At 44.5% G+C, this 14,573-nt stretch overlaps 1 protein-coding gene across 1 annotated transcript; it reads left to right on the top strand.

Moving 5' to 3' along the window:
- The first annotated feature begins 2,250 nt into the window (after positions 1-2,250).
- VPS37B (VPS37B subunit of ESCRT-I) lies at positions 2,251-14,362 on the top strand. Its single transcript, XM_048964079.1, has 4 exons — positions 2,251-2,438; positions 8,955-9,126; positions 9,750-9,832; positions 10,980-14,362. The coding sequence occupies exons 1-4, from the start codon at positions 2,334-2,336 to the stop codon at positions 11,469-11,471; spliced, it is 852 nt and encodes a 283-aa protein (XP_048820036.1). The 5' UTR covers positions 2,251-2,333; the 3' UTR covers positions 11,472-14,362.
- Positions 14,363-14,573: the final 211 nt, after the last annotated feature.

Below are 14,573 nucleotides of genomic sequence, written 5' to 3'. Positions count from 1 at the left end.
TCAAATAATCTATTCCATAACAACTAGAGCAATAAAACAGAGCAGATCCCCTTAGAAGATCACTGCAATACTGAACCATCTTTCCTGACAGCATGTTGACAATGCAGTAATAACACTGATAACAATACCCTTCCCCAGAGATACTCACCCTCAGTACCTCTAGAAGCATTACTCAGTGTGAGCTCCCCCTCTCCACCCTCAGTGTGGGACTGAGCAGTTATTATTAATTTTCATTTTAAGCAAAAGGCCTATGGTTAACAGAAGCTGAGAGCATTCAGGATCACACAGAAAGGCAGTGGCAAGACTAGATTTACAACATGAAGCTGAGTCAGACTCTTCTAAACCACACTCCCCCATGCCAATTATCTAGCTATGTTATGCTAAAATCATCCTTGAGAAGAAGGGCTTTCTTTTAACTCAACTAATTCCTGTTTATATATGTGTGCATATGTGTATTTGTATGTGTGCACAGATGTACAGAATGGGGTAACAGCAGAGTGTGACTGCATTTTTGACAGGCATGTGCAAACACACTGTATGACATCATGTTGGCATTGCAGCTATCTCCTGGTTTAAGTATCAAAGTCAGGCTGTGAAAACTCATGTCACCACCAAGGGGTACAGCTGCTTACTCATCTTTGCCCAGAGGAAAGCACCCACATGAGGAACAGCACAGCACATACCACAGCACCACATGGGCATGCTGACGTGGAGGAACGGACACATGCCCATATCTTTAATTGTGTTCTCCCCACCCTCAGCAAGCACAGCTGCCAGGTGCACGGGTCTTTCCTACCTGCCTCTGGGTGTGCTCTACTTGCAACACACTCGGATGAACTGTGACGAATTGCTGGTCCTAAGACCTGTGGGATAACAGACAGCTGAGTTTAGTTGCAAGACAAACCTCAAATATACAGCTGTCATGTCTTCATTCAGGTCTGCCAAGAGGTACTGGGTCTGAATGAGACTCATGTCATTATAACTAGATAGGATTACAACAGAGATTGATTCAGTTTACGGTATGATTTTTCAGTTAGATCAAAAATGCTAAACACCAAGGATAGTGCCACACAGCCATTTCCTATCCGGCTCCTTTGGCTCATCCTGGTTCTCTCTGCAGTCACACATATGGGAACCAGCACACCCACAATCAGCCACAGAACCAGTGCAGGAGGTGGTGCGTGCCCAGAAATGCATACAATCTCAGCTACGCTAACACAATTAATTATTTCCAGGCATAATTGTATGCATCAGCCATGCTATCATCAGCGGTAATTGGAGAGCTGCTGCTCCCAAGTGTTACCACAGAGCACACAGCAAAGTGGTGATGATATGCACTTTTGCAGGTGCAGATTCACTGAATCATTCCAGTCGGAAGGGACCTTTAAAGGTCATGTAGTCCCACTGCCCGCAGTGCACAGGGACACCCACAGCTCCATCGGTGCTCACAGCCCCGTCCCCTGACCGTGGCTATCTGCAGGGATGGGGCACCACCACTCCTCTGGGCACCCTGTGCAGTGCCTCATCACCCTTCTTATAAAAACTTATTCCTTTTACCCAGCCTAAATCTCCCGTCTTTAAGTTTGAAGCCATTTCGCCTTGTCCTTTCACAACAGGCCCTGCTAAAGAGCCGTCCTTCCTCTCTCACAGCCCCTTCAGACAGGCAGCCCACTCTCAGCTCTCCCCTGTCCTCCATGCTGTGCAGCCCCAGCTCTCTCAGCCTGTAAAAATACTTCTTTTAAAATACTTCCTTGTTTAAAACACCTCTATGAAACACATCTTTGTTAGATCACTTCTTGACCTTCATGCTTGAAGAAAGTGCTTAAGGTGGACAAAGGGGCAGCACCAAAGCTGGGCAAGATACCATGTTTAGCTATTTTTAACCTAAATGGGTATTCAGCCTCAAACAATAACGCAGTCCCTCTTTTGTGCTTCACTGTGACCACGTCCCAGCCAGGGGAGGAAGCGCGAGTTCAACAGTTACACCGATTTCCCTCCTCACTCACAGCTGCACACGGGCGCCCACCGACCGCCAGCGCGTCTCTGAGGCACTGCGCGGAGGCACCGCACGACACCGGGCGCAGCCGGCACCGCGAGGGCGTCGAAGATCGAGGCGGACAACGCGCTCGGCGCCAAGGGCCCGGCTGTGCGGACACACCGTCCCGCTTCCCGCTCTTTGGGTGCCTCCCCCCCGCGGCGGCGCGGCCCGGCCTTCTCCTCCCCTCCCGCTGCCGCTCCGCCCCCCCGGCAGGGGGCGCCCAGGGCGGTGCCCGGCGGGGCCGGGGCGGAGGGGCCGAGGCACTTCCGGTCGGCGGGAGCGGGGCCGCGCCGCCATGGCGCTGGACGCGGGGCGGCTGGAGGGGCTGAGCCTGCAGGAGCTCAGCGCGCTGCTGGACGATGAGGAGCGGCTGCAGGGCATGGCCCGCGAGATGGAAGAGGTGAGCGCAGCGCTGCGCGGTCGGACCGCCGGGATGCGATTTGCCCTCGGGGCGCCCCGGGGATCGGCCGCCTGTTCCCCCCTTCTCCCCTCCGTCCTCCCGGCCATTGTGCGGCGTCCGGGCCGGGGGGGGCTGACAGCGCCCGCCTGCTGCTGAGGAGCCGCCGCCGGAGTGAGGGTGGCACCGCGTTTTTCCCTATTTGTTCTCGGTTGTTTTTTTCCCTTGTTGGGTCTCCCCCCCCCCACTCCCCCTTGCCCTTTCTTTTATTTCCTCCCTTATTTTTTTCCTGTTTATCCCCGCTTCCTCCGTTTAATGCAGCCCTTTTTTTCACGCCTGGGCCAGCAGGAGGGGTTCTGTCAGGGCGTTCTGGCTGTCCCAGCCCTCGGACCGTGAGAAGAGCGGCTCTGTGCGGGGCTGCCCGGCCTGCTGCTGCTCCTCTGCTCTCGGAATGTCTTTGTCAGCGTGTCAGGCTCCGAGCCGTACGTCTGGGGCTGCGCTTGTTCACGTTAAATAACCCGTGTGCTTCGTGCTGCTGCCTTCCTCCTTTATGGGGTTTTCTGTGTGCCAGTGAACGCTGTATTATGGTGTTGATGGAGTCTCTCCCAGCAAACATTCCTAAAAGATTGGCCAGCAGCAAATACGAAACAGCTTACGTGAAGATTTTGAAAGAAATGTTCTTTGCTTCTCTGGCTCTTGTATTAATTCCTTTTGCTTCAATGTAAAGAAGTCCCAGGGAAAAATTCTTGTAGCTGTAACCTATTTTGGTGCTTCCAAGGAAATCGTTCTGGGTGACCTCCAAGCAAACTGCTGAGGAGTCACAGGTGGGGCGGCCCTGCAGGGCTGGGCTGGGGCAGGAAGGTGACCCAGGGTTCTTGCTGTGCTGTCCATCTTCTGCCCTTTGTGTAAATAGATTTGTGCATTGAGACTGAGTGTAACGGCTTCTCAAAATACAGGCTTATATGAAAACTTAGGAAACTGTTGAAGATACTGATACTGCTGTAAAAGAGTAAAGCGGGGAAAGACCTTAGAGATGCTGGTGGGTTGCTGGGAGGCAGGAGAACCTTTCTGTGTAAAGACAAAATATTTAGGGAAAGTCAACAGGTTGTAACGGGCTTTAGCTCAGTGCAGATGTGGCTTCAGCTGAGTGCAGTATCACTGATTTCACGTAACCTCTGTCCAGGTATACTGGTAGGTGGCCTCACTCAGCAGTCCGCTTGTTTCTTGTCAATACGTGCTTCAGACTAGATCAGAAGCAGCAACAGACTCATGACCTCAGTACAAAGATTCTCTTTTACTGCAGAATTAGAGCATATTCACAATGTGACCCTCCAGCTTTCCTCTTTAGTTGGCAGCAGGAGGCTTTTAAATTGTAGAGTAAAGTTCTCTGGGCCCGAGGGAATATTTTGTGGTGTTTGGAAAGTGTGGCTAGGTTTGAAGGTATTTGAGCTGTGTGGAAATACAGCGACATTACTGTCTGCTGTAATCCTCTTTTGTTGTGCACGGAGGCTTTTAGTAGAGCCTGTCCAACTCAAAAGTGTTTGTACATCTTGGAAGTGGCCATTCTTGGATGCTTCGTCCTCATTCTGTTTTTGCCTTCATTGAAGGTTTTGCTCTCTGGCTTTGTGCTGCTGGGTTCCAGTTTTGCGCTGTGAAGTATGCAGCAGGAAGAGGGAGAGGGAAATCCTGAGCATTAAGGAGGAACTGTGCTGACTTCACTGCTGCTTGTGTAGAAATCTCATTTTCGGTCTGTGTGTACCTTTGTCATAGGGTTGTTCCAAAGTCCTTAAATTGATAACTTAAATGGGGCACACTAACTAAATTGTGGTTCCTGAGTCACTCCTTTGAGGTCACTTGTATTTTCGGTGGCAAAATTGGCTAAAGCTGATTATTTCATAATGGAAGAAACCTTTGTACTCCTTGTTGCAAGGGAAACCCAGCTCAAAAAAACAATGTTTTGTTCACAAAGAGGAGGATTTGGAAAATCACTTGGCTTTCTTGCTAATAGCTAAAAATAGGCTCTTTCCCAGCCCTAAAGGGAGTGTGCAGCACTTGAGCAGCATTTGTATGTGTCATCATGGGGGTGTATGCACATATCTGTCTATCTATATATATAAAATCTGTCTGGCTGTGTACACATATATATTTCACTGGGGTAATATGCCTCTACAGTGACCTGTGCATCATAGCCCCAGGTATGTGAAAACAGGGCATCAAAGAGCTAAGATCCTTTTTCTGTCTGTAAGGTTGTTTTTGAAGCCTCTGGGCTTCCAGCTCCTGAACAAGGAACATCTTGTCTATTGGAAAGAGGAAGGAAGCCAATTGTCTGGTACTCCCAGGCTTTTAAAACGGAGGAGTTTTTGTGATAATCCTTTGAGGCTAATCTCTGCTGTACATTGACAGGATTCATCTTCACGAAATAAAAGCACATTGTTCATAAAAGTCAGTCTCAGCAAGTTTGTGATGTGATACTGGTGGTGCTTCGATGAATTTCTGTGGTGAGAATTGGTTTTCTCTTGACCTGTGCTGGAACGTTGCTTTAGGAACAGTGCAGCATTGTTTTACTGCGTGCTCGAGTTCTGCTGCCAAAAGTTGTTTGCTTTTCAAGACCTTAATGATGTGAAATGGAGTCATCAAAAAATGTATTGCCTTCCTCTTGCTCCAGCATTTCGGAGTACACTGGCAAGCACAGGAGGGGTTTTCAATGTTATCCCGTTCTCAAAAACTGTTTAAAGGAAAAGTCCAAGTTCAAGCTGTGTGAACGCGTGCCTGGATTCCTCATCCTGCCCCAAAACCACATGGTGTAAGTGGTTGTGTTCTTGTTTGCCAAACGTGAAATTTAGCTGCAGAGTTAGGGTTTAGACGTGGTGACAATGACGGAGTTCTGTGTTCCAGCAAAGCATCTGATGATAACCTGCCTGCGTGTAATGGCACCGATTGCGGCTCTGTGCACCGCCTTCCTCTGAAGCAAACACCCAGGAATTGAAACTCGCCTCTTAACCTTTATTTCCTCGTTTTTAAAACCACTGCGTGCATAATTGGGAGACCTAAATTTAGCAAATCTAATTACTTTGGATTATGTATTAATATTTATTACCAAGCTGGTGCCGTTAGAAGCTGTGTTATCATTCAGCATACCAGCGTTTGATGAAAAGCTCTCATACGTTTTCTGTACCAGAAGTCTTTATTCTCCTCCCCTGCACCTGTTAGCTCCTATTTCAGGGGTTAATTTGTCACTCCAAATGTGCACAGTTGCATTTCTGCAGAGTGACAGCAAGTTTTGTCCCTAAAAAATGGAAGAAAGAATGTGGGAATGATAAAGGCTGGAAAAAGACCAGAGAAACCTGAAACGAAAGCGTGGATGTCTGCTATCTATAAAGCAATCGAAATGGAACAGTTGGATAGTTTGTTTGGGTGTGGGGTTTTTTTTTTGTTGTTTTATTTGTAGCTCCTTAAGAGACTTCTTTTTGGAAGTATCAGTAGGTGACTAGGGCACTTTTTAAGCACCTGAATATTAGAAGGGCTGCACAAAGCTGAATTTGGCTTTGTTAACCTTGCTGTGCGTGCAGTTTGGTCTCAGAGTGCTCCACTCGGTCCATCTGCCCTGTTTGCCCCAATTAGGATTCATGGGGAGACCTCAAAAGTAAAAAGAAAAAAAAAAGTAGTACCATCATCCTGTCTCGTTATGTATCATAATTCTGACTGGTATTTTTCATCTGTTTGAAGATCAAGGTTTCCTGCTTGCTGAAGTGCTCATGACCTCAAAGTCTCGTTAGCAATTCCGCTGGCTGTGTGCTGTTTGCTTGCTGCTTCCATTGGGCAGGTGAACGTTTGATGCCGTGCAGCAGTTCCCTTCTGTATCAATTTTTTTGTCACACAACAGGTCTGACAACAGAAGAACTCAGGTTGGATTTATTCCTTGCCTCTCTGGTTGCAGCTGTTGTGCTGGGCTCGTGAAAGCCGTGAAGCGAAGCGGAGGGCATACGTTTTGCTCGGCTGGTGATCTTAATGGGCTGATGGAGCTGCACTGCTCCTTTGATGCTCATGTTATTTTGTAACTCTGTGTTTGTTGGTTTTTGAGTCGCTCCACTCTTCGGAAGTTTCTCTTTAGGGCTATTTAGGTTACATATTTGCTTTTCGGATTCCTTGAATTTACTCCTAAGTAGCGGAACATTTGCAGGAAAGATTATTAAACTGAACTCTCATCCGTGCCAGATATGTTCTGTTTTTTTTTTAAATTGTGATTGTACTCAAGTTGCTTTGGTTTGTTCTATTTGTTATGAACAGAATTTCGTCCCTCCACAAACTTCAAACTTCTGCCAGAGGTGAAGCATTCACCTCCTGGTTCAACATCCCATACAGATGAATGAGTCTTCCCCTTTGCTTTGGAAATAAGCTGTTCTTTGGTTTGCCTTGTGATTGAAGGCTTGCTTCTTCTCACAGTTTTAAACAAGATTCTATACAAGTGTCTCATCTATTCAACAGAATATTTTAGAAAAGAAATGTGACACAGAGTGTAACGCTGGAAGTGAGGACACCTGATCATGACGTGTGAATCCTGGTTTTGATCAACTTCTGCAGAAAAGTGTGCCCTTGTTAGCAGCTTGTGGAAAGCTTTGAGTCACTGAGTCCTGTGTAATTTCAAGAAAACCAAGAATATGTCAACTTTTCTTCTGCTTTAAGCTAACCTATATTAGGCTTTCACCTAAACATGCGTTAGGCCACAAGGAATAGATGTCAGTAGGTTGAGATAGCAGAGGGAATCGCTCCCTGTTACACCTAGCTGGCTCACCTTTGCTTGTTTGCCATCAAGCCGGGTAAATATGTCTTTACAAGTGCTGTCGTAGTACTGACTGTTCCGTATATTTACAAGATACATCCTGTTATGAGGATATTTATTCATCTTTAAAGATCCATCATGCTGTAAAAGTCCTTCAGAAAGTCCTTGTAGAAAGTTGGGTGTTTCCTCCTTCACAATTTGACCGAGGACGTCAGTCAGGGTGCATGAGAGCTTCTTCTGTTATTCTGCCTTTCTTCTCTTCCTTATAACATATGATTTGAGCAATTTCCTTTCCCTGGGAGTTGTACTTGAAACATTTATAGGTTTGTGTATCTTTCATTCCACCCTTTTTTCCACTAGCAAAAATGTACCTAACGTCTTCATCCCAAAGAAAGATCAAAGTCCACCCATAAAACTGGTCCTCCCAGGCTGACTGCACAGCTGCTTTGAAATGAGAGCATCAGCCTTACGAGCTGAGAAAATGCAATCACCAGATCAAATCTGAGTTGCTTGAAGGAAGTTGTTTGCTCATTAAGGAGCTGAAAGAGGAGCGGAGTCAGAAAGCATTAATCTTTTAGTGCAGTCATTGGCAGTGCAGAAGGCAACTCAGTAACAAAACCTGTGGTGGAGGGAGGTTGGTTGGTAAGAAGCTGGGTGTCAGTTCAGCTGTCATTAAGCTGTGAAATAGCGTGCTTTTTGGTTCCACTCATAATAGTTAGGAAAATATTGTAAAACAGGGACTTCAGCTTTTGAAAAGCGAGTCTAGCAGAGTTGGATCATGTGGGAACAAACACACGAAAGCAACCAGTTTATATTAGTTTGCATTGGATTTGAAAGTGAGAAGAGAGAGTTCTCTTTTTATTCTTGGAAAGTGTTCAAGTTACAGACAAGCAGAGGATTGGAAAGTGTTGAGGCTTTAAAGTTGCTTTGCAAGAACTGGGGAAAAGAAAGTGCAACTTTGGTATTTCAGGAGCAGTATCTGGGGCCAAAGGTGTATCTAAGCCAAATGTGAAGTTTAGCAGATTAAAGTGGCGTATAAATGTTCCTAAAGGAAGTGCTTTTGAAGATACTGTTGTACACTCGGGAAATATTTTCACCTGCTGCACCTCCCAGTGTGCCCAGAGTGCCAAGAATACCTGAGTTCTGACCCCCTCACTTTCAGGGGCTGTCAATAGCTTGTTCAGGTTTCCTCTTTCTCAAAGCTGTGGCACTCCTGTATCAGCCCGTGAGCATGAAAGGAGGAAGGCACTGTGTTTCCCACTTCTGCCCTGTACAAGGGGTGTATTGGTGTAGGAGGTCACAAAAAGTGCACCAATGTGTCATTGATTTTGAGGGTGAATTAACAGAATCTGTCTGTTGTGCCATGGGAAAGTTGTCCCACTTGTTGAGTCAGACTGAAATTGGATCCCTTGCTTTTTATTTCCTGGTTTGTTTGTTGTTTGGCTTTTTTTTTTCCTGTCTGAATCTTTTAATGACTCTAATGTGACACCCAGGGCAGAGTTCTCCAAACCTGGCTTCCCCAAAGCTCATGAAGGCTGCCTTGATGAAATCATGAGCATATGTAGGTATGAGCAAACTACAACAAGTCCAAAAGCATCATTTCAGGTTCGATGCAGTTGTGCTCACTCCAAAAATTGCCTATTTCTGCCGTTCACATTTCGAAATTCTGCAGTTGTCTACATAACCATTAATGCTGCTTAATGTTTGCACTGTCATTTCATGGACCTTTCTTCTTGCAGGCCCAAAATGTTCAGCACAGCAAGGACATGACACTCGCCAGTAACCGCAGTCTGGCAGAAGGCAATCTTCTGTACCAGCCAAAGTTGGAGTCTTTGAAAGCAACTTTGACTCAAAAATATCAAGAGCTGCAAGTCCTTTTTGAAGCATACCAGATAAAGAAAACAAAATTAGGTAACGTTTCCAGTTGATTATGATGATTGGCCATTCTGTCAGTGAATCTGAAAGCTGTTGTGCGCTTTGTTATTTTTGCATGCTGTCATTTTTAGCTTTATAAGTTAAGGTAGGAAATGAAATGTCATTCTCACAAAGCTCAGAGCTAGATCATTGCTAAGGATCTGTTCCACCCAGAAACACGCTGTGGATTCTTTCTGTTCCTGCTGTGGTTACCTAGCTCTTGTTGTCTAAACGACTGAATTTGTCCACCTAGTTTAAAAGCAAAACATGATTTGAATTCTCTGTGATTAATCATAAAGCAAACATTCTTGTACTTAACGTTCTCATTCCATACTGAATTATGAAGCATTGTGCATCTGATTCTGCACTTCTGAAGGTGATTTCTTTCATTATTGTGAACATAAAATTAGAATTAAATCACAGCTTTGTAGCACTGTGCTTATATTCTTAAACTACTTAAATGTTGTATTTTCTCACTGTAGATCACCCCATCTAAAACATGAGAGCATGCTGTTTGTACATACGCACTGCAGACAATTTCTGTGCTGGCTGACACTTTATAGCTTCATTTAGAAGCCACATACAAACAGCTGTAATTTATTCTTTTCATGCCATTGCAGATAGACAATCCAGTAATGCCTCACTGGAGACACTGCTAGCTCTCCTTCAGACCGAGGGGGCTAAGATTGAGGAAGACACAGAGGTAAGGAAGGGACAGTACATTTCAGTTCTTTCTAACCATTTCTAACCTTTTAACCATTAGTGAAGATTTTGGGTGTGCGTAGCTGAAGTATACTGTTGAACATGTAATAATCTAAAGGGATGTTTTTGAAAATATGATTTGGTCTTTGCTTTGAATGTCATTAATAGTCATTTGATTTCAGTGAGATTTCTTTGAGTAATTTTTTGCTCTTGAGCCCATTGAAGTTTAAGAAGATGCTGTTTTTCAGCAATGAAAGCCAAACCCTCTTAGTTCCTTGGCACTGCCTTCAAACTAATAACGAATGAGCGTGGAAATCTTTTTAATGGTGTCTGCCTGGTGTATGTATTGATCCATTACAAATGTCAATTATTAACCTAATGAAAGACTGTGCCTGTGACGGTTTGTAGGATGGGAGGGCTGATTTTGTAGCAGTTCTGGTGGAATATTCCATTGTGATTTCAACGTATCTGTCTAGATGCCAGTGGTCACTGCTTGCTGGGATATGAGTGCTTGATGGGTGGTTTATTTTTAGAGCAGTGGAAGTGGTTAGTTTTGTTTGCAGATCTGCCTGTAGGATGTTCTCTATAACTACATAGCATCAGGGAAAAGATCTTTTTGGCCCTGAGTTGTGATTACAAAAAGATGTTCCCAGGACGAGTTGAATTTCATGATTATATGTGTGGTCACGTCTTTTAATTATTAAAGCATCATTTACCCAAAGGTTTGCTTTGCTGCAAGTAAGCATGAGTCTTAAACCTGCCTTAGCAATAATCTGCCTCCCTGTGCTGAGTTCTCCATGTTTCTGTTGGCATTGCAAACAGTTCTAAACTGTGATTCAGCTTTGCTGGCAGTCTGGAAAGCTGTTGCGCTCGGTTCAGTCCTGTCTCTGATGATCAAGGGAATGATCAGAGCTAAATTCAGATGTTCGTACTGCTGGTACTTCTGTATAAATTTCAGTTAAAATGGTATTTAGCTCCCGGTGCATCTGAGCAATAACTGCTTCAAAATCCTGCTCACAGTTCTTAGCATGCTCATCATTGTGTGCGTGCACATGGGGAATCAGAGGCAGAACGTTATTTTTAGGCTGGAGCTCTTTAGATTGCCTTGGAGCGTGCTGATTTCTAAGAGGTTATCCCATATTTGACAGAACATGGCAGAAAAATTTCTTGATGGCGAAATCCCCCTGGATTCCTTCATTGATGAGTACCAGAGCAAGCGAAAGCTGGCTCACCTGCGGCGGGTGAAAATCGAGAAGCTCCAAGAGATGGTGCTCAAGGGACAAAGACTTCCACCGCCGCAGCCTCAGCCACGGGCAGCCGATGCAACGCCAGCACCTCAAGATTCCTACACTTCGGATGCAAACCCTCCTCCTTCAGCTGCACCCCGACGAATACCTCCCCCTCCTCCTTCCGTCCCAGCAGGACGCTTTCCTACTCCGTTTACTGTGGCCGCGAGTTCAGGACCAGCCGTTTCTTATCCAGGTGCTCCGTATCCTCCTCTCCCACCTCGAGCTGGAGCTCAGGCCGCAAGTCAGTTGCCACAGCCAGGCTGCCCATCTCAGTTTGTACCACAGTATCCTCCAGCTCTTCCCCAAAGACCGCCTCGCTTTCCACCACATCCTGGTTTTATCCTCCAGTGAATATTTTGGTGCGCCTGACTTACGTATTGGTGCTTACTGTTCCTTTTTCTCCCCCTGTCAGAGGCTTAACGTAGGCAGTGGAAAGCCTCTATTTTTTTGCACAATGGAGTATAAAATTTGAGCTCTGGCACAGAGGTCTGAAATTGTGTCTGGTGGATGTTATTGTTTTCAAATATCAGTGGCAACGAGGATTTTCTAGGAAGGTGGTAAGGGCTCGATGTGCAGGAGTGCACAGTGGATTTCCTGATTTTATAAATCTTTCTGAATTCTTTAGTGATGGCAGATCAGTGTCCTGTTCTGTTCTGGTGTGTTCCCATTGCAGCTGGATGTGCGTGTGGCAAACCAGGAGCTATTTGTCTCCCTAAAGAATTCTCTGTCAGTGCCAGTGTTTGTGTGGTAACAGCCATATCTGAATCCTGGGTGAAGAGTTTTAATGGACCTCAATAGCAGCTTTTGCAGTGCATCCAGACAGTGGCAGTTCTGGCCAGGTGCGCAGCGAACTCACTGAGGTGAAGCTGTTGTTGGATAAAGTTCTTTTTAAATATTGAAAGTTACAGGAGTTTTGTTTCTACATTTCAGTTGTTACCTTAGACTTTTCAAAATAAAAGTACACGCTCTTCCCATTCCTGAAAAGCTGGTATCCTGAGAGTCCTGGTCTCCTGAAATTTATCTAAATTGTACAGGCAGTTCAGAGTTTAGAGAGACTTCAACAGGCATTTCTATTTCTTTACCTTCTGAGACTTTCTTATGTTTTTGTTTTTTTCCTCTTCCATACCCTGCATGCAGAAGTGATTGTTTTGTTCTTTTAATTTAAACTGGTGCTTAGCTTTTCATATCATGTGATTCCAGGAATTTAGGCAGGGTATTTTCTTAGTTAAGTATTGGATTTTCCTATCATATAATTGCCCACAATTTCGTTGTGCAGTTCTTGGCACGCCTGTCTATTTGGAATTTGCAGTTAATATTTCTCCATGCGAGAAGTCACAACAGAGGAGGTTTTTGAGTTCTGTGGTTGCTATTTGCCTCTTACATAATCTGCTCTTGGCTTTTTGTGCCTCCAGAGGGGGCGGCTTCCTATGGCAGGGCCTGTTTCATTCTCAGTATGAGTCTGGAAGCCTGAGGTGCAGGTGCGTGCTGGTAATGGAATCCTGCAGCAGGGGAGGTGACTCTCAACACTTGTTGCTCATGCAGAATAGGAGCACAGATTAACTGTCACTTCTGCAAAAAAAACATCCGACTACTTCATGGCAGTTTAAGAAAGGCATCATCCAGAATTTGTCACATATCTTCTCTATTATTTAAAATACTTCCTGATCGTTGTCCTGGAATACGCTGCGTAGTTTGGAAGACTGCACTACAAACAGCTTCAGTCAAAATACAACATCTGATCTTGTTTTTCTTTATGCAAGGCCCTAGATTGTCCCTTAATCATTTCCTCTGGAGTGTGGTGGTTGCAAGCAAGTACTAATCTGAAATTAATCTCATAACAGGAAGCTGTCTGTTCCGAAAATACGGTTATTTGGCTTGCTTTGCCTTCTGATGACAAAGGGCAGAAGGCTGGTCACTGTGACTGGCATCTAAACCCATTCCCCAGTGTAGATCTGGAAAGTTTCTGTAGATGGGGGAGTTTGTGAAGCAACGTGCATTGGATTTGTTTGCAAAGTGTGTTTTCTCTGTAATCTAGTGATGGTACAAGATGTGTTTTTTACAATAGTGTAATATCTTCTTTTCTTGATATTATTTTATCATTGGAGCTTTGTGTAAGCATGGTTAATTATGACACGTTTCAAAACAATTTTGCTGTGCTTTTAGTGCTGGTATTTGGATGGCAACTGTTGTGTCTGAACGCTAAACATAAATCTGCTGTAGAAAGGATTTGTGTCCTAGGAAGAAGAAAGGTGGCTGGGAGCTCCTGGGGTGGTGACTGAGTACAGAGATCCATACATGGAGCCTGCTACACCAACTCCACAACACTCTCCAATCAGTTTTGCTAGCATTTAATAAAAACAGCCAGGTATATTTTACACTTATCCAGTGCCAACTTTTTTTCTGAGAGTTGCAGATCCTCAGAAGTCACGGAGGTGATAGGTAAGTGTACTGTGATTTTGCACTGCATTTTGTGTACCTAACTTTATTGGTGTTAGTAGTTGGAAAGTATTTTTACTACCTGTTAAATTTTCTGTCTTTTGGTAACTTTTGTGATAACGAGACCTTTCAGGGATACTTTATCTAAAAACAAACTCTTGTGCTAACTAAATACAGACAAAGCTAATGCAGTTTTTCTGTGGAGAGCAAAACAATGCATTGTTGCATATGCATGTGGCTGATGTGCCTTAGGATCACTACCTGTGATTGTAATACTAGGATACTTTATCATTTGAATAGCCATTGCTTAACTGACTTAAGGGCTCTTCAAGAGCACTTTCTTCTACAAAACTCTCACCCTTGTACTTTAGGAAAAAAACTGTATCTGCTATTTGTAAGCTTATAGTTGCCTTCACTGATGGGTTAGTTTGAGATAGGTGATATAACTAATGTGATGTTTCAGTTATAGCAATCCCATAACTGAAATCCAGCTGCTCACAGAAAATGTTTTGCCATTAACTGCGTGTGGATGCGCACAACCTGTAAATATATACTTGACTGCTGGTGATGTTTAAGGGTATAGGAGAAAAACGACCGTGGGAAGCTGTTTAAACCCTTTCAGAAACACTAATGTGAATGAGTGGGGCAAGAGGTGTGCCAGTGGTTTAAACTGTTGCCCTTTGACAGCTTCTGTTCTGTTAGAGCTAATCAATTCTGCTATGGCTAGGATGTTTAGGACTGTACTAATTTGCACTGTTGATAAGATAGATTATAATGCCATAGGCAAGCAGAGAGTTGGGGGGGGGCTGGCTCAGTATGCTTGCCAAAATATATATTATGTTGTCTCGAGGATTCTTAATGTCTGCTGCAAATAGCATATACTTCCCCAAAGCAATTGGAGTGGAGAAAAATCTTTTAAACATGATGTGTAACACGGCTTTAGAGTGTTGGTAGCATTGAAAATGCTCTGTTAGGATGGCATTACTTTTGCCAGTCTTTTTGTATGCAGATTTTCTA

The sequence above is a fragment of the Lagopus muta genome, chromosome 17 (assembly GCF_023343835.1).
Source record: "Lagopus muta isolate bLagMut1 chromosome 17, bLagMut1 primary, whole genome shotgun sequence".
Taxonomy (NCBI): domain Eukaryota; kingdom Metazoa; phylum Chordata; class Aves; order Galliformes; family Phasianidae; genus Lagopus; species Lagopus muta.
The sequence above is the reverse complement of the archived record's forward strand: the minus strand, read 5'-3'. Positions and strand labels throughout refer to the sequence as shown.

Excerpts from the sequence above, each read along its gene's own strand:
- VPS37B (XM_048964079.1), top strand. The coding sequence starts at position 2,334 with ATGGCGCTGGACGCGGGGCGGCTGGAGGGGCTGAGCCTGCAGGAGCTC. Across the intron at positions 2,439-8,954 it reads TGGCCCGCGAGATGGAAGAG|GCCCAAAATGTTCAGCACAG; the intron begins GTGAGCGCAGCG and ends TTCTTCTTGCAG. Across the intron at positions 9,127-9,749 it reads GATAAAGAAAACAAAATTAG|ATAGACAATCCAGTAATGCC; the intron begins GTAACGTTTCCA and ends ATGCCATTGCAG.